This window comes from Nothoprocta perdicaria, unplaced genomic scaffold (assembly GCF_003342845.1).
Source record: "Nothoprocta perdicaria isolate Ctin4 unplaced genomic scaffold, notPer1 scaffold_18, whole genome shotgun sequence".
NCBI classification, from domain to species: Eukaryota; Metazoa; Chordata; class Aves; order Tinamiformes; family Tinamidae; genus Nothoprocta; species Nothoprocta perdicaria.
The window spans coordinates 2,337,021-2,364,956 of record NW_020454982.1 but is presented as its reverse complement, the minus strand read 5'-3'; the positions used below and the strand labels follow the sequence as shown (position 1 = coordinate 2,364,956).

The 27,936-nt window shown below is 35.0% G+C and overlaps 1 protein-coding gene across 3 annotated transcripts in view; it reads right to left on the bottom strand.

The window, feature by feature from the left end:
* Nucleotides 1-2,425: 2,425 nt before the first annotated feature.
* Nucleotides 2,426-27,936, bottom strand: part of CDH8 (cadherin 8) — a 107,088-nt gene continuing 81,577 nt past the window's right edge. For 2 of the 3 annotated variants that reach the window (XM_026036514.1, XM_026036512.1), the window contains 3 exons: nt 24,774-24,891; nt 4,842-5,093; nt 2,426-4,362 (listed from right to left, as the gene is read on the bottom strand). In XM_026036514.1, the coding sequence (XP_025892299.1) occupies nt 3,869-4,362; nt 4,842-5,093; nt 24,774-24,891 (864 nt within the window). In that variant the 3' untranslated portion in view covers nt 2,426-3,868. Of the gene's footprint in view, nt 4,363-4,841; nt 5,094-17,025; nt 17,074-24,773; nt 24,892-27,936 lie in introns of those variants that run through there. The other variant, XM_026036513.1, reaches the window with a different exon arrangement.

Genomic DNA, 27,936 nt, shown 5'->3' with positions numbered 1-27,936 from the left:
ATAGAATTGCATGCATGTGGTCTAGTTGATATATTTTTCTCCCTATTTTAAGATCAGTAATGCCAGTTCTAGCAGGGCTGTACCAATAAAGATACTTAGGACATACTATTTTGCAGACATTCTGTCTGTTGTCAAGATGGAGAATTGTTAATGCAGGGCTGACACATAGCTGATATTTTTTGTAGTTGTCATAATTTTCAACATTTCTCCTGTGATCAGATTTAAACGAAAATCTTCAGCTTTTTTTTTTTCTTTTTTTTTTTTTCGTCTTTTATATATTTCACAGAAGTACATTGTAGACAAAAAGCTATAAATGGTACCAGGTGAAAAATGCATTTCTGTGATTGGTTTCAGGGTCAGAGCACAGAAATAGCATCTACTTCCAGTCAATGTAAAGGACAGAAGATGCTGAAGACCTACGGTAATCTCAGGTATAATTAGTAAAAAAAAAAAANAAAAAAAAAAAAAAAAAAAAAAACCATTCACTTCACAGTATTTCCATATTGAAATGCCTGAGATTAATTTTTGGTCATGGAAATGATTGCAGTGTCTGTGTCTGGGACTGCTGACATTAGCGGTTCTGACAGAAGAAAGTGAGATGTTGTGAAGGGAAGGCAAGCCAGAGTCAATGGGACTAAAGCTGCCACTTGTTAAAGATTTTGAGAATTACGTTCTCAAATTTATCAGTATTAATAATTCTAACTTAATGCACTTTCCCTGTCATTTACGAGTCAATTGCTAATTAAATGTTGTTGAAAAAGATGAATTACCATTTTACATGCCTAAAAAAAATGTTGCTAATATGTCTAAATCTAGATGCAAAATATAAGACAAGATGATTCTAATCCCCTAAATACCACTGTTATCCAAAACAATTTTACACAGAATTAATTTCTTTGTCAAAAAAGGAGCAAGTACCGCAAAACTGAATGATCAACACTTAACCCTCTCACATGCAGTGCTATAAATTTTCTATTCAAATTACACTGAATTGGTTGCAGAATGATTCATTTCCCATTGATGGGATAGAAATGACTTTAAAAAATGGCATGGCGCTATTGGCAGATCCCATAAATTCATTATGCCTTCTCCCCTATGCATTTCTGTGTATTGTCGATATTTGTGTTTAAGGCCTATATAAATGCACAATTTAAAGTTATACTCACCAGTAGTGGCTACCACATCTTTTTGACTGACAATGATGAGATTTCTGTCATGCTTTGCCTCTCCTACAGTGCCACTGATGGGATTTTTTTTTTTCTAGAAATCTTATTACTGGCTGTGCTGTCGTGGTCTCAGATGGAACTTTCAATCAAAAAGGCAATCAGAAGGTTATCCATTTGTGAGCTTTCCTACTAAGGAGCTTTGTGGAGCTCTGCAGCGTGCACTGCAGCTCAAGATCACAGCTACTTGTCCTAAACACTTATGTGACTATAAACAATGATGTGCTCCATATCTCACAGCGCATTCTTTTACTCTCAGGACTGTGAGGTAAGCTAGAAATCAGCTCAGTCTGCATTTAAAATGAGGCTTTTGCATTGATGCTACTGTAAGATTTAGCATGACAGCAGTGCAGAACACCCTGGCACTTGGTGCAAGTGATTAATAAGAATGTTTGGCTGTTACTACCTCCTAGATAAATGTATCTGATTTCACTGAAACCTGCGTGACTGCTGCTTTTCTATTCTCTGATGACTTCACTGATTATTTATATTATTACCAAAATTGCTAAATAAAGTTATTCAGAGGCACAATTTGGAATGCAGTCCAACTTAAATGGAGACCTCCTTAATTTCATTAGAACCATTGCAATACATGTAGAAGTGGCTTTTGCATTAATTATTTGCAAACTGCAATAATTAAAACCAGCTGCGCCATAGCTACAGCAAATGTCAATGTTTCCATTTTGAAATGCATACAAAGCTGGGGCTGATGTGGTAAGACACTTGTTTGCAGAATAAACATAACTGAGAATCCTAAACCAGCAAGCTGTTTTTATTAACAATACTTTAAAGAAATTTTCTGAGGTTATTTTTCAGCCTTGTGCACTGAGAATTAGACACCCACCTAACTCCTGTGGTCACATGCTGCTGCCTCTCTAATTCTGAAATTGTAAAAAATGTTTCAAATGTCTATGACTCTTTTATTTTGACCGTATTCATTATTGTGACTGCTAAATAAAAGATTTGGGAGGAAATGCATGCATCCACAGGTTATAAGGTTAATCAGGGAGATTCTTCTCTGTTGGGGACAGGTAAAACTGAAAGAAGAGCAGTAACATGAAAGGTATTTATAAAAATATATTTCACAAAGTAGGAAACAATACAGGAGTTTCTCTGATACAATACATGGAGTAAATAAACAAACAATAATATAGCATCAAAACAAAGTAGAAAATTAAAATGATTTGCATGTAATACATATTTTTATTATACAGTTGCTACTTCTAAATGGCAAGTTTGCATTACAAATTGAATATGCTGCAGCTTCTAGTGTATTTCTTTCTGTGTGCAAGAGCCCTGGTGCATCACCATGAATATTATAGAAAAGAAATGCTAAATAACATAAGCAGTAAAATTATGTACACACTGGTTCCTGCTCTAATACAGTGGAGAACTATAAGCATTTTTTTTTTTACTGTACTGTGTTATGTGTGGAATTCTAAAAGTCAATAGTTTAAATATTCACATGAACCAGTTTACTTCCAGCTGTTTGTGCTTGTATTAAAAACACCAGTTATTAGATTTATGAAGAAGATACAAAACTGTCAAAAGTTTTCTCTGGGAAAATTTTATTCCTGCCAGCATTCTCTTAAAATTCAACTACTGCAAATGGATAGGCTAGTTCTTTAACCTGCAACAATTTGTCATTTTTCTTTTCAAAATGTACACGTATTAAACATTCATTATATATAGAAAAAAAACTTTAACAGATATAATTTAGTTTCCTGTATAATTTTACTCTACAGATTATCATTCTTAATAAATAAAAGCAATAATGGACATCAATAAAATATTTATTTCAGGATTGAACAAATAAACCCGATCTTTAGCAATAAAATCAGCATTTCTTTCATATATGTAAGTCCATCCCCTTTCGGAGTTATTTTTTTCTTTTTTTCCGTCCTTTAAGAAGACGAAGTACCGGATTGATCCTTCTTCTAGAAAAAAATCCTTTTTATAAAGCAAGGTTTTGCACCCTTGCCTCTGAATCTCTGCACATTAGTTGGATTTATTACCCATCACTGGAATGGATTAAGAACATGTGAATATTTTAAGGCTTGACACAATATTTAATGATGATCAGTCTGTGGTTACGTGGCCAACAATTACTGTATGTACAATGTATGGTCACTGCACAGTAGAAGCCAGTAGGGATTTACAATGCTATTTCTATTCAGCATTGCTAAGAAGACCAAGATATTGCTTTTATAACATTTCTGTGGTGGGATCTTTGTTGGCAATGCAGAAACAAACCATTAGCTTTACACACACTCGCAGGAGACACTGTTCAACAGCGAGATCCCTGCAAGTCCATTAGCTAAGAAAGCACCATTTTCTTTTCATTCTTTTCTTTTCACTGAAGATAATCAAAGATCCAAATCTCCATCTTCAGAGTGGCCAAGTGAATATCAAATATCCAAAGACTTCTAGACACTCCACATACTTTACTTCACACTCCACAAGACTTAACCTCCTAACATATACTTTTTTTTTTTTGGTTCAACATTACAATGTAGTTGATTTTATAGATGACTGGCGCTAAACTTGCCTCTAAAACAAAAAGCCACATTAGTTTTACTAACAGCAGTGGCCCTAGAATATTACATGATTGTTAAGTCAACAGGGAAGAAATTTGTAATCCACTGTCAAGTTTCTTTATCACTTTCTCCAACTGAGTAAAGTTCTCCAAGTCTTTTGAAGCGAGGACCCCAGTCGCTGAGGTAGTCAAAATTCTGATCTGAGTCTGATGCAGAGGACTCCAATGAACTAAGGGAACCAGCCACCGAGCCTCTTCCTTCATAGCCATAAATCTGGATAGAGTCATACGGTGGAGCTGTAGGATCGTTATCAGCTTCGTGAAGCCTTACGTTAATAAATTCATCAACATCAACGCCATTAGGAACAGGTGCAAGACCCTGCCTGGGCATAAATTGGAGATCAGGCTTAATATCCTTACGAGGCAAAAATCCATTAATTCCATCGGGATTTTGCAAAGTTGCAATATCAAAGGCTTCGGTATCTTCTTCGCCACCTCCTTCATCGTCATAGCGAATAATATTTTCCCTCACATCTTCATCATCTTTGATAATTAGCGGCTCATTCTTATGTCTTCGCAGTGTTACAAACAGCACCACAATGACTACAAAAAAAGAATCATAGGCTGATTAGTGAAAAAAATTCTAATCAAAGCATTACATATTAAGCTATTAAGCACATTCATCGGAGCTTAGATATAGAGTTTTATTTTTTTCTAAAATAAGAGTAATAAAGTATAGTGAAAAGCTCAAATAACAGGTAACAAGTAACTCATTTTCCATCATCTGCAGAACATTCTCTGTTCACCCTGCTACTCAACATATCTGATTTGATTTTAGTTTCATAATTCAACCTTTTAATTAAGAAACTTTTATATAAGACTCTTTCAGACAGGAACTTTTCTTTCTATGTTTTTATTTTAGTTCTTAGTACTATAGGGACCCAGTCCTGATGGCTCTCAATACCAATGCATGTCACATATATCCACACTGATGATAATTTGGGGAATTCTATTTTTTTTTTTCTGGGTATGACTTCTTTGCTTACTTGTAGCCAACTGCAGGCTCTGAAACGACTACGTACCCAGCAGCAAAATGATGCATGCCAATATTGCAATGAGGGCTCCCATACTGAGTCCAATGGGAAGCACGTAGGCTTCTGCGTTGCAGGACTGGACTATCCCGTCACTGCTGCAGCCGCACACGCGGATGGTGAGGGTGCTCGTGCTGCTCATGGGAGGGTTTCCACTGTCACTTATGATGATTGGCAGTAGATACACTTCTTGCTTCTGCCGGCTGAATCCACTATGCTTTGCCAAAATGCTGAGAGTATTATCTGGAAAAGAGAAAATTTGCATTACTTTATCACCTAAAATAACTGCTAAAACACTTCTTTTTCCTAATGAGTTCAGAAAACCTCTAAACAAACACATGTATGCTCCTTAGGCTAGCAATAGAGGATGGAGAAATACTTCCATTTTTCCTATGGCTGCCCATGTCCCAAATGAATGAGTGGGATATATGCATTTCCTTCCCCCCTACACACTTGCTTCCCTGAATACATCCCTATAGTTGTCAGTCTCCTTGTATCAGGATTCACGATCATTTTTGAAGTCACAGTCATAAAAAAATCAGCCAATACAAGAGAAATTAATTGTTAGAGTAACCCAAACTTAATAAAGCATGTTCATCAATTAAAGCAAATGTTCCGTATATTATGAGCACAAATTGTGCTCATATTCCATTCTGCAATAAAAGATTCTTCTTTTTATTAATAGCAATATAAAGGCTGAGGTATTAAGAGTTGCAGGCCTAATTATCAATGATCTAAATATTAAGTCTTAATAAATTGATTAAAATAAAATATTTCCTATGATACAGGGAGAACAAATCTGGGATATTCTTACCTTTGCACACTTATCCAGGTACTTAACTTGAGAAACATACCCAGGCGTGCTGACTACCAAACGTTTTTGTTCTCTCCTCTTATCATATTCATTTAAACCCTTTGCAGCTACTAAGTTCTCAATTCACCACTGAAGTGACTAAAATGTAACTCCTTGAATACTTAAGTACAACGTGGTATCTGCAATACTTTAAATATTGTTAACTGAAATTGACCATTGTAAATGATTGCTGTAAGAGTAGAGTTGACTTCATCTAGAGTAATTGTATACATCTTATTCTACACGCTTGTAAGAACTAAGCTAGTCATTTAATGTACAAATAATTCCTAAATCAAATTCCTGATTGAATGCCTGAGATTTTCTAGTGACTTCAGGTAATTATAGATTCTAGCCATTTAACAATACATTCTTTTCAAATATCAGTGACCTTGTATGTGCTAGAATACTCAGATATAAACCATGGTAAAGGGGCTATCAAATATGAAAGACCAGTCAATTTATTTAGATACACAAATATATTTATATACACAAAAGCTTTTAAATGCTTTATTCCTTGGAATAAAAATTCATCTAAAAAACCAATGAGTATTATGAGTTACATTCTAATAGAGCATGTTGGTTTGTACTAGTTTGTTTTCTTCTGGTCTTTCATCAAAAATAACAAAGTCCAAACAAAATGATTCTCATAGGCACGTAGACTAGGCATGTGTATGTGCTACTGAAGAATGTAATGATAATTGGAAAATGAAGTTGTGCATCACATTTAGGAGTAAGAACATTATATTGTAGTTGTTCTCTTTTAACTTCTCTTCTATATTACCACAGTAAATGTTCCTGAAACACCATGAAAAAAGTATGTCTTGGTACTGGCCAGGTACTTCCTTGAAAATAAGAATTAATTTAAGTGATGCTTAATTTGCATCAACTGTCTTTAATTGCCAGGAGCATTTCTGGCAGCTCACGGTTTTTGTGTGGCAGATCACTATGCCAGCATAAAAGAAGACAACATGTGTTTCAGGCAGCTCACAGTCTATGATCTACAAAAACAGAGAAAGGAGCAGAGAAAAGAGGGGAAACATATGGAAGTTAATAGTGTAAAGACATTCTTTACATAAAATCTTTAGAGAGCAATACTACTATGATTACTTCATAATACCTTTGCAGAATAGAAAGGATTCTTAAGCCTTTTTTTCTTTTTCCTTAGGGATCTAGAGTTTCTATCCAAGTTTCTATCCATATCAAAACTAATGGCACTGGCGTTAAATAAATAGTCCTGTCTTTTCTCATGCCCCTTTTAAAATTAAAGCAAGCATATATGTTGATTAAGATCAATTTCGGGAATGAGCTCCTAAGAATTTTGACAAGTCTGATAGGATCAAAGTCCTGGGATATACTCAGTAGTATCTGTGTCACTGCAATACAGTGGAAAAAAAAAATAGTGTGTATTAAGTCAACAATTAGCAAAGCCATAGAATGAAGCAAAACTTAACTCTTCCTTGCTGGTTAAATTTGTCAGAAGTTTGAAAAAAATCATTTCCACTGTCATGCTTGCTCCGTAGCTGAACTAGAAGGCACAAGAGCAAATATTGTCTTAGTAAAATAATTCTGTTGCTAAGTTTTCCTGAACTAAAATGCGTACTGCTTTACCAAGCTAAGAGAGGCTACTATATATATTGTGGGTGCACAAGGTACATTCTTTTCAGAGATCAGCCCTTTTCTTCACAAAACACTGTCCTGCTCTCCTCCATTTGAAACACACTCAGAAAATCTGTTCCTTATGCAAAATTATACATTTCTGAGGATGGTTAAAAATATCTAAGCATAAGTTATATCTAAAATCCTTTGCTTTAGCTTTCAAAGGGCACAAATTATGTGGGTTCAATTTCCAGCTTTCTGTGTCTTTGAGACGAGTCTCATTCATAGTGTCACATCTGTAGTCACTTACTTGGAGGTCCAGATTTATTTAATGTTGTGTCATTCAGTGGCTTCTCGAGGCATAGAATCTCTCAACAGACAGTTCTTTCCTATTACCCTGCTACAGTCCTTCTTTGTCCAAGCTGGAAGGCAAGATTGATTGAAATTCCTTCCACTTTCTTTGCCATCCCTTAAAAAAAACGGCCCTTGGTGTTGCTGAAGGTCTGACTCCCAAGTGAAGAAAAATGATTCCCTACTTAGTGGACTCCTAAACTTGAAAATAAATCATAGCAGCTGATTAGCAATAAAAATTTATCTGATTTCCTCTCTGTAGACTCTCTCCCTAAAGCATTTGGACCTGGCAAAAGAACAGGAGTCTCCTCCAGGAACAACCTTTAGTGCTGCTTTATGAATTAACTTGGCAGCAGGTGCTCAGCAGGAAAGGGGCTGATCACTTTTCCTTCATCTTTCCAATTAACCTACTGTTTTTTCGATATTACGCTGTTCAGGTTATTTATTTATTCATGTTACTTCTAGCAAAAAAAAAAAGAAAATAACACGTGGAAGAAAAGAAGCCTTCCCCGTCACAAATGCTCCATGAAAAACGGCCCCAGGCAAAGACTGAAGACACTAACTAGTCTTTACCTTGAGCTACTCAGCTGTATTCAGGGAGTCCTCTGATATTCTGAGTAGTCACAATATCAAAATGAATCTCCCTCAATTCTTCACCATTCTTTGAGGAGAAGGGATTGAAGTTCATTAAAATGCCTATTAATGCCGTTTCACTGATGATATCCCAAATATATGGGTGCATTCTGCCCTGCAAAAATGGTATAAGACCTTAACCATTGCCTTAACTCATCACAAAGCTGTAAGGACAGCTCTAGGGGGTGCCTTTCAACCATTTTTTAAACATAAAATCAAGTTAATCATTTAGATAAATGGATGACTCCACTTCTTAAGTTTGCAGCTGCTACACAGAAAACATGACTAGAACACCACAACAGAACTGTGGATGACACTATGAACTAGCTCTGTTAGAAAATCATAACATTTCATTCTCTTAATGCACATTGTTTGCTAGCTCACAATGTCTATGGAAACTCATGTCTTAAATTTAGAAGGTGAAACTGTTCTTGATCAAGGAGCACTTCAGCCAAAAGCATTAAAAAGCATTAAAAGTTAAAAAATTATGAGCAATCAGAGGACAAATTTGTGAAACATTCCTATTTATTCTAGTTCTTATTGGCACTACCAGGATAAAGTAAGAACGAACTGCAAACTTCCTGTTGCACCAAATCTTGATTGAAAACCAGTCCAATGAACACTTTTTTCTTTTCTCTTCAGTTTGATTCTACTTGTTCTGTCTCCAAGCAGACCTGTCAAATAACCATCAAATAGACTGTAAAGGGAATATCTCCCTCACATCTGGAACAAATAATGATAATGCAGCAGATCTTAACAAAGTGTCCCAGAGATTCCTAGGCATAAGTGGTCTGAATAAGCACAACTGATGATATGCTTAACACAGGGGCAAGGGTTTCCTGCGGGTTTCTAACTGTACTCAAGATTCCTGATCTCAAGAGATGCTTGGATAAAAAATTTTAAGAGAAAGCAAACGTAGAACTTAAAAGAGAAAGCAATTTTTGTTTTTGGTGAACAGAAGTAACCTTAATAGCATTGACATCATCCTCTGGATGTGAACATAACACACAAGAGTCATCTTCTACTTTGCACAAGATTTGTATGCCACTACCTGAAGTTTGACAGTAAAATGACAGAACAAAAATAAAAACGGAAGCAGACAGTTTACACTCAAATGTCATTTTCTTTGTGCACATCACGGTAATTCTTTAATTCCCTGACGATCTCTTTAATATTTTCAGATCAGTGGACTTCCCTGCTGCGTAACCTTACACCTACATAGCTCTATTTTCTATCTTTCTTTTTCTATCCCTTTTATACTGTTCTCAGTAAGATCAAATCATTAATAGTATTAAGGACTTTCTGGTAGAAATTGTTATCTATGTCAGATGTGTTACTTATGTGAAGAAAGAAGGAATTTTAATTGGAAATTTTACAGCTGGAAACCCTGGAACCACAGAGATATATGTTTCTTTATGTTTATTAGAGCTATGTTTGAAACTTTCTGAAGTCATTATCTAAAGGGAGGCTTTGTGTACGTTTTTTAGTCTAATACCAAGAGTCCTTTGCCATAAATGAAAGAGCAGCAAGAGCATACTTCTTAAGATACTGCCTTTTTTTTTTTTATATATAGCTGAAAAGAAAAGGACGTTTCATTCATTTCCTTTTTGAGTTCATAAGTGGCACACATTTGCACAAAGAAACTTGAAATAATCAAGTAATTTGTTACTATCGCAAATGTTTTAGTGGAAACCATGACAGCAGAGGCAGAGGAACCACAGTGTATTGCATTCAAAGAAATGCCAGCTATATATTTAGTCAACTACAAATGCTCTAGAAGAAAGCTGAGAATATTTCAGCAACACTCCAAACCATTCCCTACCACTGGTCGCACATGGGAGATTCCTCTATAAACATGACTGTTGACAGATTTTTTTTTTTTTAATTCTGATTCTGACAAATGGACAAAATAGAATATTCACAATCTGCTTTCTCATCTAATATAAAGAGCAGCAGAGGTTTCTCAAAGCAAACCCTCCTCAGTGTTTGCCTTTGCAAAGGAACATGCGGCTTTTAAGACCAGCCCTGTCCTGCAGAGCTGATGTGTATGACTTTAGAAGAATGCCATTAAAGAAAAAAAAAAAAAAGAAAAAAAAAAGAATGGCATTGAAATACTTATCTAAAAGGGTGCTTTTTTTTTCTTGCATTAGTCTGCAACACTTCTTAAAGAAAGCATAACACTGTTTGAAAGGGAATGATTTTGAGTTTGTGTGTTATCCATTTGTCAATCATTAGCAGGTGAAAAGATGAGCTATTTCTTTATTAGTATAACAGTTCTGTTTCCTGGTACTGATAAGTACACAGGAAAAACAAAAACAAACAAAAAAAACCACCAACAACAAAAAAGAAGTATTGCACCGGAGAAAATAAATCGATGAGGAGGGAAATTGGAAAATTCCACATATTTTATATCTCTGTATTTTTTTCTCTTTACCAGTTCACCTAAGTACTATTAGCTTATGCCAGAATTTGAATTGTTGAAAATTTTGTATAAAAGAACTAAACACATTCCCAGGACATGTTTTCCAGTAATGAAATAAAAGTGTTACTACGGATTTCAAATTATGATTATGTATCTTCTTACCACTTTCATATGCTAAAAATCCTTGAAAAAGAGAAATAATCACAAAAGAATATTCTAATGCAGAGCTTGAAGTAAATAAGTTCTTGAAGTAATAAAAAAAATACAGGCAAATAACAGCAATGTAATGGAATAGAAATTTTTTCCTACCTTTTTCCTTTCAAAATGTGAACTTTAGATAATTGTCTGTATAATTTCTAGTTCTATTCCTTTGGAAAAGTCTGAACTTTAGATAATTGTCTCTTAAGTATTCTCAAACTTTCTTTTGACCTTTAGTCCAGTAGAGCTATAATCAAATATATCTATACGGTCACTTTCACTCTAGCACCAACTATTATATTTTTTATATTTCTTATAACCCATAGAAAGAAGGATAGAAATTTGTTGTTATTAAAATTATTATGCAGAAGCATGAATTAAATCTGAAATAATACTATTTTTATTGTTAATAGGTTAAAGAAATAATTAGGATGAAAAGTCCCTCATTTTAACTTATAGGTACTAAAGACGGGTGAAAAACAAAACTCCAATCATGGAGCTACACAGTTCCTACAGTTCTCTGAACATAACTATATTCAACATCTCAGATTTTAATCTCATTCACCCTGATTTTATACCCATTTGTCTCCTCTGAGTCACCGGGTACCAGTTATAACTGATACCCCCACAATCCGAAAGAAAAAAAATAGGATAATGGAAGTGAAAGACATGTTAAATCAGCACTGGTTTTTGCCTCTAATTTTTCTCTGCTGTGCTCAACAGGCAAGCCAGAAACTTGTTTACTAATACTCCCACTGCTTTGACATGCTTTGCTTTATTTGGATCACATCACTACATGGCATGTGCATCGAATGTTACATCTGTAAAGTATAAGAATTAATGCAGGTTGCCAAGCTCTAGTTTAGAAAGGGAGCCGAAATGGCTGTCAAATGTGCTCAGCATAAAAATACGTTATTAACACAGCAGTTTGCATAGTCTGAGGGATCATTTTGGAAATCTACATATTCTAGTTAATTCTATTATCTTGTTAATTTAACCAAAAAGTTTCAGAAAATAATACCATTTCCTAATGCTTTGCTAAAACAGTGGCCACACTTTGCATTTGCATCAGGACCTTTCCATGACTGTGTTAGCACTGTGTTTCAGCAAGATACTCTAAAGATAAATAAAAAAGCCAAAATGAGCCAAAACTTTTCCATCTGCATTCCTCTTTAGGAGAGTGTTTCTCTCACTTAGGTGTTGCAATTCAGGAGAGAGAATTAGGGAAAGACTATTCAGGTTGCCCAGAGAGGTTGTGGAATCTCCTTCTCCGGAGATATTCAAAACCCGCTTGGATGCCATGTGCCATGAGCTCTAGGTGACCCTGTGTGTGCAGAAGGGTTGGACTAGATGACCCCTAAAGGTCCCTTCCAACCTTAACAAATCTATGATAGACAAATAACTAAAGCTTCAGACTCCATAAGACTTAGACTTCTACACATTGCATTGATCTGGGTTGTCTGGGTTACTGTTAAGTGTAAAGCTACATCTTAGGTAGGTTCAATAAAATTTACAATGTTTTTTGGGAGGTGATTGAAGAGTTCAGTGTTCTTCAGCCTCCTCACTTCACTCATATCTTTCATTTCTCACTTACTGGGTTGCTTTTAGGTTCTGGAGAAGTTCAAAGCCTTCATGAAAATGAAGACAAACACAGGTGCTTGAAATCAATCTTGCTTTGTAATATTTTAACTGTGAATTCCATAGCAAGAGAAATGAAAAACAAAGCATGAACATTTCTAGTTATAAAATGTGATGTCTTTTTGGCATTTAAGTTTCGCACAAAGCAAGTTAACATTTACTTCTTAACACTTTTTCCTGTACCAATATTGCATAGATGCTACACACCAGCACACAGTAAGGATTTAGAACTGTTATACAAATTCAGGCTAAGTTCTTCATAAAAAGTTTTGAAGCAAGTGGTCTTGCTAGATAGAGTGTCCACTCTTTATTTCTAGCCAATTTCACATTTTATTTTTAGCAAATACTTTTTTTGGTGTTGTATGTCAGCAGAAGACAAGCACAAAATATGAGAAAATTGATTTGCTATAAAAATACTTTTGTCATTTAAAAATAAAAGAGGGTAGTGCAAAGACAAATATAGTAATGCTGTAGGACTGATAAAGATTATACAGAAGATGTACAGAATCCAGTCCCAACTCATTTTCCCTAGCTTTAATATTAGAGCTTGTATCAAAGATACAACAATGCCTTAGCTACAGGCTGTCATTAGACTGGTCTCTGACATTTCCTTGATTGAGCTGCAGAAGTACTTGTGCATATTTTCTAACTGGGAGTTTCAAAAGAACCCAAAGAGACACCCTAATGCACTCTCAAAAATCACAGTCTTTAGTGATCCATAGGGAGCTGCTAATAGGTGCCATCAATGTCACATGTGAGAATCGGATGAACATTTTAAAAGAATATCTGTAGTGTATGCACGTCACAGTGACAGGCACTGGGATTAAATGACTTGTCCAAAATGATACAGGAAACCTCTAACCAAGCTACAGAAAACTATTCTGAACTCTAGTACAGTTCCTTAACCACAAAACATCACTCCTGCAGAGTGCTCTTAGATCACAGGGCTAAATCTTTATTGGGGTGCTGTATAATTTACAGAAGGGTCACATATAATGGATTGCAATGGTACAGAAAGCTACATGACAGAGGTAAGTGAGTCTAAGGAGTGGCAAGTTCAAAAGGACTACATGAAACGTTTTTCTTTCTTATGACTTCCTTGACTTTAGCTTTTATTTTAGGTTAGACTGAATGAAATTTTTGCAGGAAAACATAGACAAAGCCAAAAAGTTTTGTTATTAGGAAAGAAATTTAAAACTGTAAGGACATTTATTATATGAATATTAAATAGTAATAATTATATAAATATATAAATATATAAATACTGTTTTTTTTGCCATATAGAATACAGTCCTAATTAAACAGAATTAAATGAAGGCAACAATGTGCCTTATTTTACAACAGTGTCACCCATACAAGTAACAAAAATCTAGGTTAATGAGAAAACATCATAAATTGTACAAAAAGAAAAGAGAAGTCATGGAGCTTTTTCTACATTAAGGTTTGCTATAAGAAGTTCTGGATAAAATGATTAAAACAAAAAAAGTCCTTAAAAGCAGTAAGGAGACATGGAAAGGGCATGGAATACGTGACAACACCAGGAGAACATACAGACACAGACTTCACAAAACATTCAATGTCATTGCCACCTACAATGGAGAATGACTGTGATTCTAATAGGAACTGCTTCCTTCCTGCAGACCATTGTGTAATTGGCTCAAAACAGGGTGCAAACTGGAACATGATCTTTGTCTTTTTAAATCACACTATAAAGTTAGTTGTGCAATAGTTTGTGTAGACAATCTTTTAGGCTAAGTATGAAAAATGAATGCCTCCTGTCTTAAGGGACAAACCAGGTGGACAGACTGTATCCTTTGGATCTGTTCTATGGTAGATTTATTACATTCCAGACTGATAAAGGGTAGTTTTACCAAACAGAATAATTTTTAAGAGCTAAAAAGTGTGTTTTTTAAATTTTTTTTTTAAATTCTTTCTTAAGTGGAAGAGTTATTTTGGGTTTTGTTTGTTTGTTTGTTTTTATCTTTACTACAACTATAATTTTACAGTGGGAATACTATAGCTAGTTTCTCATTAACTGACAAAAGGAAGAGGCACAATTAGAGAGAATAATAAATTAATAGTTAATTTCCCCAACCGCCTTCATTCAGAGCATGGTTAAAAAAAAAAGAAACAATTCATTACCAGAAGTACCAATAAATTTACAAGACAAAAAAAAAAGGAAGAAAAATGGTCTTATTTCATAATTACCAATTAACTACTTAGTGAGACTATCTCAACGTTCAAAACAAAAACAAAACTAAATCTAACAAGTGGGGTGAAAACAGAGAAGATTAATCCTATTTACAAGAAACACCAGACATAGTGTGTTACCATGAACACTTCCAACACAGGAGCTATTTCTAAAAATAAAAATAAAAGAAAAAGAAAAAACATGAGAAATTAGTTCCTACTATGAAACCCGAAATTGTACTCTAGTGGCTCTGGTGGTAGTCTCCAAACAGCATGTATTCAGAAGAGAGTTGCTTAAAAATCTGGAAGGTTATCCAAATGTTCTGATGTGCACAAGCAGAAAACAAAACCAAAAACAAAGCTAACCTCACCCAGAAAGCGACTCCTTTTTCATACACATGTTCCCTAACAACACATGGTATGCAAAGGTGGCAGTGAAATAGTTTTATTCTTTTACTTCCAAATTCTCAGTTCTAGATGATGCAACCTATTTAAAAAAAATTAAATCTACTGTTCAACAGATTGTGTGATTTTTCTTTCTTTTTTTTTTTGTGGGAAAGATATTTTTGTTTTATCATCACTTACATTTCCAAAGCAAACTGTCAGGTGGCAGAAGAAATGATACATCATTCAGAGAGCCTAGGAAGTCTAGCAAACATGACAAATGGTAGTGATGAGCAAATTATGCAGACTTCTCCTCTAGCTCCTGCTGCTTTAAGACCTATGAACTTATGAAAGCTGATCTCTCTGTCTATGATCAGAATTTGGTTTATTCTGCCAAGATTAAAGCAAAATGTACATTAGAACAATTTTAATGTGATCAAATAATACCCAGCTTACTAATATGCATATATAATTAAAGCATTTTAAAAGACTGAAATGACTTGAGAAGTGGAAAGAGCCACTTACTACTGTCCATGGGTGTTACTATCATTTAATTTCATTCCAAGACTGAAATTTAGTTTCAGATTTTATAAGCAAAAATGCTTTGAAAAATAGAAGTGTTTCTGCTATCATGTTTGATTATAACACTGGCCACTTTAAAAGGTAAGTAGACAATAGATAGAAACAGAGGCAAAGATTATTATTAAATACTTTTGAAATCTTCTCACATAATTGCCATGGCTGCTGTTAGGTTTCAATTATTTATGTTTTTAAACCACTTAGGGAGGCTTTGGAAAATAAAGGACTACTGGAATAATGCTGCTGGGGAAGAAATTTCAGAGAGAAGATATCGTAGATCTAGCTATTTTTCTAATAATACTTAACACAGAATATCAGCACTCAATAAGAACAAGGCCAAAAAGTCTCTTCTGTCTGCTGAGCCATTCAGTTTTGAGATCCTCATTTAATTATTATTTTTCCCCATTACTTTTCCGAAAATAAATCACACTGAAAATTTAATTTGTTCTTATCTTTATCACTTCTTTCATCCACGTTTCTTATTATCATTTCATGGTAATGTACTAACCAAATTCTTTTCTTTTTCAGTTTGGTTTTCATGACTTTTTGTCATTTACTTAATATATTAAAGTAATTTCAGTGTTACTCACTTTTCTGCGTTTTTATTGAGAAATTAATGAGATAAACTAGAGAAAAAAAAAGAGACATAAGTATGTCACACTATCCGAGCATCATAAAACTCTTATAGCACAGAAATTTACAGCTGTCCAAATCATTTCCTCATCATGAATAAGCACTGTCATACATATATTGCACAAAACTGACCTCAGATCTTTTTTTCACTCAGATTGCATCTGGTTCTTAATTAACTTAATTTATAAAATGAAACATAATTGATGTCTTGTCAACATTATGTTACTAGAAGCACAAAAAACAAATCATGAATAAATAAAGTAAAAGTTTCTTTAGCCATGTAGGCATAATGGTATGCTCTATGTATATAGTATTAACCTGTATTTCATCCCTCGCATTGTGTTGCCTTGGGTTCGGTCATGTTTACATACATTTTCTGAAATTGTGATTGATTCATGTGATGAAAACAAGGCTCTCTCTACAAGGATAGGATGCTGTGGCAATGAGTCTTCTTTTCCAATATGCATATCCAACTCTTCTGCAGATGTTTGTAAGATTTGTGAGAGTTGGAAAGAAGTCATCATAATGGAGATAGATAGATTAAAAGAAGACTGAAAGGCTAAATAGTATTTGGAACAGAAATGCTCCAGGAGAAACGTTTGCCCAGCTATAAAGCTGTAAAAAGTACAGACGTGGTGGGGAACACAGCAGAGCTGAAGAAGAGCCAAAAGATGCCTAAAAGAGGACAAACATCTTACCAGGTGGCTCCCTCCTTGCTGGTTCACTCATCAGGTTGGCCTGTCCAGTTGAATGAAGACTTGATGGATCACACCAGGCTTAGGACGGAGAAGAGAGACATTCTGTCTGTCTGGAGCCCTGCATCCTGAATACAGGAGAGGAGTGAATAAGGTTTCAGATGGACTGAATAGACAGAATGGTCAAAGTTTGGTGGAAGCTGATAGCTGAGTTACGGTTTGAAGAGCTGATTCTATTTTTCTGACATTCGGTTTCAGCTAGAGTAGCTATGTGCACGAAGAAGAATTAATCCTTTCAGCCTACAAAAGCGGTGGAAAGCACATAATAATTTTAGGAAGGAGTAAATCATCCAGATAGAGCTAGAAAGTGTGTTTGCAGAGGTATTGCGCTTAGTCTTCAGCTGTTCTGTGGCTCTAATGAGAAGGGAGTCCAGAAAAAGAAGTGGTCTACATGCAAGAAGAAAGATGAGAAAGATAGTAGAATCAGATGTCAGTGAAGGAAGAAGCATACAAAGGATAGAGGGAGAAAAAATGCCAGTCTCCCATCTATATTAATGAAATCTTCAGAGAATAACATAAAATCATTTGTCTTCAAATAGCACTTAGTTCATTCTCAACATCAAGGAATAACAGAACAGAGAATAACATAAAACAGCAAATAGCAGAAAGCTACCAGACATGAAAGATATATGGAGAGAGCATATTTTCACTGGTGGTCTCAGAGCAGATGGAAATAATACTATTGTACCATGGAAAAGCTTAATAGGACTGTAAGTTGATACAGTAGAAGAGTTAAATATATTGCTTCAAATACAATAGGAAGCATACAGTGGAAATCGGAAAGGGATTCAGTGTGTAGCAAGACAGACCTTTGAGTTTTATTTGAATGCATTGAAGTCCCTTGGTAACAGTATCATTAACTTGAAATTCTACCAGTCTTCTAGATTTTAAGAATAATCTAAAGATTTATAGCACTAATATCTACCTGGTCTTGCTTATTGCTCTACTATTAGCAAAAAGGGCTTGTCTTTTTGAATCCTTAGACACAGGCTATTACTTCATAGGATGACATTGTATCTAAAATTCTGTCAGATATGTAAATAAGAAAATTGATTGTTTTTCCTACAAAGAATGATCTAACAATTGGTGACCCAAAGCAACTTCAATAAGGGCAATTGTCTAAGGACCCAGGATGAGGGAACCAGAATATAATAAAAAAAGGAACTGGATTTCCTCTGGCTCCTATAAAAATGAATGATTTTCCGGTCTCACAGACATCACCTAAGGCATATATCCTTACTCTGGGAAAAGCATTTGCACTGGCTGAATACCACATTTTGCATATTAATGGATTGGAAGCTACAATCTGTCTTTTTCAGGCCTACATCCCTGTCTGCCTTTTCCAACAGTGGCAGAGGTAAGGTGGCTTTGGGCTCTCTTATCACTATTTAGTTGGATCCTAATTCTTCCTTGTTTTCCAGCACATGGAGTGAGATACACTTGAGACATCATTCTTAGAACAGGGTCGGATGTTGCTGTGTAGTCTAGCTTGTACATTAGAAATGGAATGCAGTAGTTCCGACCTATAAATCACATATTGTTTTTCAAGTAAGAAAGGCAATTATGTGTCTGAAATATAATTAGGAGATTTCTGAAATGGAATTTCACATGTGAGTAGTCTGAAACTGCAGAACTAAAATCTTTCATGGGGCTAAATACTTAACTACCAAATGATTTATTTTGATAAAACTGAGGCCTTTGTACTCAGTCTGGGCAAAATATCTTATTAAAGCTTTTTTGTTTCAAGTATTTAACAATAAATCTTAATTTAAAATAAAAAGTAAAAAGCTTATTGAAAAAATCTTTCAATAATTTTATATTAGCCATTTCATTATTGATATATCATTTCCTAAAAATAATAATAGAAGCACTATTACCCCATTTCTATAAAAATGTTGATTTAAACTGCTCCAGTCTTAATTCCAAGCTGAGAAAAAGATCAAGAGTATATACACACACATACATATGTACATATATATGTTTTTTTCCACATTTAAAATGCTCTTGGAGATACATGATGCATGTCTGTGTGCATGGCTGACAGATTCTGGCACAGAAGTGTCAGATTCTTGGTTAATTTATCTTTGTTGTTTTTTAATGCAAATGCATAATTTATTTTTAACTCTGCTACTTTCACATTGGATGTGCCTCGTTATGTAATATTCCCTATGATTTTAGGTGACAATATCTCGCCTATTAAGAGGTTTTTTGACAATAATGTTTCCCAGATTATGCCTCATATTCTTTTACTGTTTTAGAGTCAGTCTCCTAAATGCTACTCCATGTCAATAATATTGTAGACATGGTAGAAAAATATTTACTTGTAGGTTATAAAACATAACTCTGATCATATTTCTTAATTTTGCTTTTTAAAAATCACTAACAAAGATGTGACTTTACACATTTTATACTTAGAAAAAAAACATGCAAATGTCTAATTACCTATGTATAAAAACTGAAGATGATAGTTAAGCATATTAGATGTGTATAAGCATATGCTTCTCTACAGAACTGCTATTGTGAAAGTCCCTCTGGTGTGGATGGCAGCTGGGCCACAAAGTTTCCTGAGGCTCTTGTAAAACTGCATGAAGCTGCAGAAGAGTAAGAGGATTTACAGCTTATATCCAAGGAACCATGTGGTGCTAGTTTCGTGAATGTTTATTGTACCTTCATCGAAAAAACATGGGTTTAATGATATCCTTGCTAAGGCACTTTGAACCTGAGGTCAATGAGTTAACTTTGAAACTGGGCAAAGTGGAAGGAGAACACTGAAATAACAGCAACAACTCTCAACTCTCCAAGGTAGATATTTGGAAAGAGGAGTCAATCAAAAACACACAGGAGCTTTAGCTGGCAGCTGAGACAGTGACAGAGACACTTATGAGAAATGCAAAATGAAACTAATTCAGGGGAAGAAACTAATTTTATAGCATATGAGAGGAAAAAGGACAAAGAAAAAAATTCTTCTAGGTATGCACTGGACAGATGTTGCTAAAAAGTACTTTCAGGGAAAAATGCAAACACATATAGGTTTATTATGTTTTTTACTTTTAGTAAAAATTTAGTTATTTATTTTTAGCTTTTAGTTTTCATATTTGGGACACCAAAAAGTATTCAGGTTACAGGCATTCTCTTCTCCAGCTATTTCTAAATAGTTTAGAAACTTTACAAATGGCAAGGAGATGATGAGATATAACAAATTTTGAATAAGACGTGCAACGGTATGTACCAAGGCATGGAATCCAGGTAGTGATTCAAGTGATCATGATACCAGGCTATTTCTGTTTAAATATATGGCACATTGCTTACTACTTTCAAAGCACCACAATAGGGACATAAGTGACAGATTAAATTTGCTAAATGCAAAGACCAAAGAAAATTAACATTCACTCACAAACACTCTTAAAACTATTTTAGGTATCAGAGACAATACAGACTGTGTATGACTGAAAATAAATACTAAGTTTGTTATAAAGAACCCACAGAAGCTCATCATTGATGAATATATCGTATTTCAATCTAAAATTAAATAAAATTCCTATTAACTATGTCAAATTCACTTCGGCTCAAATTAAGAGTTCAAATCTAGCATTACATTTACTACATTGTGTTTTGTGAAGACCACTCACTTAAGAAAAGACCATAAACAAATGATAATTCCATTTCCAGAGATCTCATTTCAATTTACTGATGCCATGAAGGTACAAAATCCTTACTAGTCCTCTAAAGTCCTGTCAGTTTTCTGCTATGCTATAATCCTACAGATTTTTGAATCATAGAATCCTTAAGGTTGGAAGGGACCTTTAGAGATCATCTAGTCCAACCCCCCTGCACACGCAGGGTCACCTAGAGCTCGTGGCACAGGGCTGCATCCAAGTGGATTTTGAAGATCTCCAAAGAAGGAGACTCCACAACCTCTCTGGGCAGCCTGTTCCAGGGCTCTGTCACCCTCACTGTTAAGAAATTCCTTCCTTAAGTTCCTGTGGAACTGTTGATGCTTCAAATTTGTGGCTATTTCCTCTAGTCCTATTGGTGGCCACCACTGAAGAGGCCGGCCCCATTCTCCTCACTCCCTCCCTAGAGGTATTTGTATATACTGTTCAGGTCCCCTCTCGGCCTTCTCTTCTTTGGGCTGAACAGGCCCAGCTCTCTCAGCCTTTCCTCATAGGGCAGATGTTCCAGGCCTCTGATCATCCTCGTAGCCCTGCGCTGGACTCTCCAGCAGCTCCACATCCCTGTTGTCCTGGACAGCCCAGAACTGGACACAGTCTCCAGGTGTGGTCTCACCAGGGCTGAGTAGATGGGGACAATCACCTCTCTCGACCTGCTGGAGATCCAGTTATTAATACACCCCGGAATCCCACTGGCCTTCTTGGCCATGGGGGCACACTGCTGCCGCATGGTCAACTTGTCATCCACCACGACGCCCAGGTCCTTCTCTGCAGAGCTAAAGGGTTAATCTCTTTCAGCTAAGGATTCTAAAACATTCAAAACAGGATTCAAATGAAAGTGTATCACATTCTGTCTAAATATAAGACATTTTTACCTGAGTGCTTTGATTATTTCTGGTTTGAAGTTTGTCAGAAACACTACACAAAGCAGTTATTCTAATTTTTCCCATTCCTACTTCTATCCAGAAACTCAGTACAATGACAGATGAAAAATGATCAGCCTATCTGAGTTTATGTAATCAAGGATTTGATCTGTCATGGGCTCACAGGCTTATTCACCTGGAGTGATACAGAAAACACTATATGCTTTTTACTGTTGCATGAACTTATTACGCTTTTGCTATGCAATTTTATTATTTCTTTTGTGAAGAGATAAAAGTTTATGCATCTGTCCAGCTAAACGACCAGCTTGCCTTGCATTAAAGTTCATAGTAGCAAGATTGTTTTATACAAAGCCTAAAAAATAATCAAAAAACTGAGTAGCAGACATTTTATCTGGGAAAAGAATAGAAAGAACAGATCAGGAGATAAGAGAAATAAAGATTGCTGAGAAATGATCTGGAGACATTTGGTAAGATGAATGATGACATTTAAGATCACATTTTTAGTCCAGCCATCAGAAAGGCAGTAGAGCCTCTATGGGTTATTTTAGGACATCCTATCTGCAGAAGGAATGGTAAATATGCAAATTTATCAGACTAACAGATAAAAGCCTGGTTAGGGTGCCTGTAAATCATTTCAAGGAACAAATTCTGCTAAGGATCACAGCACAATTTCTCTAAAACCGTAACCTTAGAAGTGCTTTTTTTTTGGTTTCTAATGAACTTGTGTTAATTAAAAATACTTGTTAATAGCAAGTACTCTATCAGAAGATTTGCAGTATGTTTGGATAGAATCTGAACTATAATGTGAACTTGCCATAGGACAATCTGGAAATTTATTTATTTTAAATAATGCATTAGTCCATAGGCAACCAACTCAAATTCATGCTTATGTTCCATATAGAAGGAGAAGGTACATGTGTCATATGTATCCTTTAGCACGAGGGACAGAAACATAACTTCACAGCTTTCTTCCTACAGCGGATGCAAAATTTTGAATGCTAGTACCAACAGAAGAGCTCAAATAATGTCATTGCTTCTTAAAGTACAAGAGTAATTGCCACAATGCTATCTAAATCACCAAAGACAATCCCAAAATGGTAAGAACATTTCAGAAAATTATATATTATTGAATTATCATTTTTCCTAAGATAATGGAATCCATTTCTAAGACTTGTAAGGTGGCAGCACTTCTTCAGCAGCCATCATAGCGGACTCTCCTGCCTTGAGGAACTCATTGCCAAACAAATATTTGGTTCTTTTAGGGGCAGGGTCAGAGATTTGGGAGGAAGGTGAGGCTGTGGTCAAGTCAGGAAGTTGTCAAGGATTCTGTCCTCCAATATGAGGACATTGTTCATGAGGTTTGTGCCTCAGAAGTGATCTGAGCCTCAGAAACACATACCACGGATGTGTCTGTTCTGCACTAGTTGGATTACAGGTTTGACTTCTAAGCTTTGTTTCATTTTAGGAATACACAGTTCAGCAAAAATACTCATCCTTATCTTTCAGAGATATGAAAGACAAAATCATGGCCAAGTTTAGTGTTCAAGTGTTGTAACTGAGTAAAGATTTATGCTGCTTCTATGACACAAACCTTAACCTCAAATAAATTACACTCTGATTTTGGCTTTGACAGGAATATTTGCTTCACATGGGAGATAATATTGGAGTTGATGTAGCCCATTGACTATATTCTTTGGTTAGCAGTTTTGATTTTTTAAAAAATAGTATGTGTAGTTAGAATTATACTTTTTGATACTGAAAGCTTAAAGAGTCCATACAAATGGATTTTACTTCCAAAGACATATCAGCTGGATGCTTTAAAGAGATTCACACATTTAACTGATTCCCATGCATTATCATTTATCTGTGTAAGAATGATTTGTAAAAAAATTGGTCTTATTTTTCTAAAACATGATACACTAGAAGGTTCATTACTCCCACTCAGATCAGGAGGTATTTTGCCATTGGCTGTAATTGCAAGTAAGAGAGGGTCTTAAATGAGTAAGCGACTGGAGAGGCAAGGCTAATTAGTGATATGAGTTAAGTATTTAAACACAAAGAGAAATGTTTAGACTTTTGTTTGCTTTGTCCTACTTTTCAGAGGAAACCTCACATTTAGGGTGCTTAACTCCATTTGTGTAACAGTACTGCTGACAACGAAAAAGAGTTCGAGGAGTGTTTGTCTATGTTCCACTGTAAGTGCAGAAAGCATATACTCATTTCCGAACGTGAAAGGATATAGATAGATATATTCTTAGAGTGAATGCTATAGGAGAAAAAAATATCTAGCTATAAGGAAAACCATGACATATTCAGGTATAAGAAATCAGCTTTTTATAATATCATTTAACAAAGTGACGTCATCATTCTTGATTGGAAAAGCTGGAATAATAAAATATATAAATAGTGTTTTATGTTTATCTTTAGACAATTCATAAATTACTTTTACACTCATGCATACACAGCTCACACAAGTATCTTCCTATTATTAATACACTAATAAGTGATTTCCTTTATTATCAAGTACATAAAATCAGAAAATTAACTTTGCTAAAATTCCTGATAGGGTACTGCTGTATGAAATAAACAAAACAAAAAACAGAAAACAAAAAGATTTTGCTGAGTATACAAGTAAAAATAAATATTTTTATATTGCCTGAACACAATCTTGTGCAACGTGGTCTAGAAGACTGTGCTTGTGCAGTGGAGTTGGACTAAATGTTCTCCAAAGGTTCCTTCCAACTGTAATCATTCTGTGATTATGTGATTCCGTGATATATAAGGCAGAATTCATAACATTTTGGTGGTTATTCCCACTCTTTTTCGCATGACCTTCAAGTATATGTGTGCCAAGAGAAAGGAAATACTTAACTGAAATATGTTGGTATGTTTACACACAAAACAATAAGCATAAAATCCATTGATGCAATTTTCAGCCAGTGAACAGTATTCATTATATTTTTTTCTTTTCTACTGTAAATATATTGGAATTAGTTTAACAATCTAATTAGGGTGCCATTAAAGAAAGAAACTACATTATAATGTTCAAAGGACAAACTGGTAAAGTAACTGGAAGTCAAAGAGTCAGTACAAAGCAAAGCTATGCAGCTACACATTACATACATTTTATCTTTACCTTCATTTTTCTTGATGGTGAAATTTGGATTGTTGACCATTTCAGGAAGAAGACTATACAGGAAATAATGCCCATTTTTAGGATCATCTTTGTCAATGGCACTGACAATCTGAATTATCTAGAACAGAGAAGTTCCTGTTAAATACACACATTCCTGCCATACACTACTGAAAGCAAAATTCCAATCAATAGTACAAATTCTCATTTTTCAATATGCCAGATTAAAGATACTAATTTACAATCTTTCAAGGGCCTTTATAGACCCTAGTTTGAAAGTTATGGGAACAGAAACAGGATCTATCCCATTTAACCCTCCTCCAGAACAAGAGAATCTTTTACTTGCCTTGCAGTTTTTATTTGCTAGCTGGCCTAAAGTAACATCCTTTTTACCACCCGGTAAAAACAATGCTGATGATTTAGGCAAACAAACAATTAACATATCATTCACATGGTTTAGGAATGCTCGTGATGCCTACGGTAATCTTTCATTTCTAGAGCCCCACTTCTCACTGAAGCAAAATGTATAATTTATTTTTAAACATTTCTCCTTTAATCTCCACCACCTTTTTTTCTTTCCTTAGTTGAATTAATATATTAAATAAACAAATAAAAACTTCTGGTGTGAACTTTTATACTTTTATGAAAAATCTATACCTAATAATCTAACCTTGATTTAATAAAACCTCTATCACTCCTATTCAAGGAACACTGGTTAATGACAATGTGTTTAAATGATCCTATGTTGCCTATTTCCGAGAATCATACAGGCTATTAAGGCTAGAAGATGAAAGACCGGGTAGCCAGACTAGGATTACTTGAATAACATTGTATGAAGCACCTCATGATCATCTATAGGATCTTCTGAATATTTTATTTATGACAAACAGATGTTTATAAAAATCCTTCGAGATATTGAAAACACAACTGGACATGGTCCTGGACAACCTACTCTATCTGACCCTGCTTGAGCAGGCGGGTTGCATTAGATGATCCGTGCAGGTCCCTTCCAACTTCAGATACTCAGTGATTACTCAGGGTATCTGAGTAACCAAGTAACTGCTGTTGTTGATCTTGAAACCGCACTGACCTGCAGTGGTTGTGAAAGGCTGCCCAGGAATAAAATAAACAGAAAAGATTTACTGCGCTTGGTTCCAGGCACTTTCCAGAGAAGCAGAAACTAAGATAACTGCAGATAGAGATCCAGCACTCAGAGCTGAATTTCAGCAGTAGTTAACTCATGCTAGCTAAGGTTTATTAGGTATTTAATGAGAATTATTGAACTTTCCTGTGTCCAATGAAGTCAATAATATTTTTGTCTTATATATTTAGTTTTGTAATCCCTAAAGCAACTGATGAATAATTTCTCGGACAATTAAATTCCAATTAGGAATCATTATAAACTTCATTTTTAAAGAGTAGGATAAAAAGAAAAAAAAAAAAGGAAACAGTGCCTGGTCTTGTACAAATTCATTAAGGACTACTTTAAAGTTTCAATTACAGGGAACAGCATCAAAATATAAATATTTGAAATTGTATATCTAGAAAGATTTTTGAAAGAGCTTTTGATATTGGTAATTTGTAAGATATGCCAGGAAGGAATTTGAGACAATTCCTTGCCTAATATGTTTATATATTCTGGATATGGGATAGGTCAGATTTCCTACCAAAAATTCATTGAAAAATATTTTAGATATTCTAAGAATTATATACATTCGATCAATTTTTGCATTACTACAACTGCCAAAGTGGAAATCTTGATTGCTATCAAGCCAAGAAATGACAAAAAGATAAAAAAAAAAAAAAGAACATAGCTTTTGCTTAAAGAACTAGACCTCTAATTTCCAATTTAATTGCTTCATAATGGAACTCAGAGCATAATGGAACCCCCCTGAAAATTTTGAAAAAATGCATATAGCTGAAAAATGTATAAATTGATGTTGTCTTTTCTGTTGCAGAGACAGACCCACTTATGGGCACGGAACATTCCAAGCTTTCTGTTGGCAGAGACAGAAGATACTGACCTATCCATTTGCATGTGGCCCAGGGCTGGACTAGCTATTATTAATTCTGAATCTTGGGTAAGTGCAATTTAGAATGGAATTAGAATAACATTTTTAGGCACATACACTTTATGATTGTTCCTTTTCTCAAACACTGTTAGCATGCAGAAGGTTGAAGCAATAGGGAAAAAGGATAATGAGCGTGGTGAAGTCTGCAAGGTCAATTGCACATAATAGATGCAGATTATCAGATGGTTGTGGAATTTAATGTGAACTGCTATATACCTGTTAATTCTTTACGGCATTGCATAGGACAGTGGGCTCTCAAGACTCACCTCACTCTTTCCAGGTTTTCAAGACTACTTATGCTGCAGTAGCCAAAAGTGCTATGGGTTTTCAGCTCACAGAAATTATGTAAAATAAGTTGAGGACACTAGCTAGAATGGAAATTTTTAAGAAATAGAAACTGGGCATATTAAGTCTTTTTGTTGTTGTTGTTGTTCAGGAACTGCAGATAGTTAAGTCTTAACCTCCTACAGAAGTCTGTCTTATGTTTCCATCCATTCCCCTCATTGTTTACTAAATTACTCCTTAAAAATGCACAGAAAATTATATGCCAAAGACGGGCTTAGAGAAATACTACAGTTGTTCTATGCATACACACATCAAGGAATTAAGAGTTAGTGTTCCCATAGCAACTGTACCCTGTTTCTTTGTATGTTTGCATTAAAATAGGCTTCTTTTTTAAAAATGAAAATAACCACAAAGTTCTGCATCTTTTACTCCATAGGAGTGGGAAAAGTCCAATAATTTTCATTACTATACTATTAGCATTACTATGCTAATGAGCATGCCATATTGCTCACTGTTAGGTGACCAGGTAGTGGAAGACTATGGAAGTAATTTCTAACTCTTAATTTGTGGTTCATAACGTACTAGAGAAACACCCAGAGATGACTTATCTTCCCTATGAGAAGGGCTCACAACAGTAAATCAGCATGTTTTGCTTGACAGCTAGCTCTAGCTTCAACTTTATAGTTAAACAATCCCAGAGAACAATTCAGCATTATATTTTGCAGGGTTGTACTGCATTTCTACAAAGCCACATGTGTCTCATAATTATAATAGATTGCCAGTGTAATCATAATTAATAAAGCAGGAAA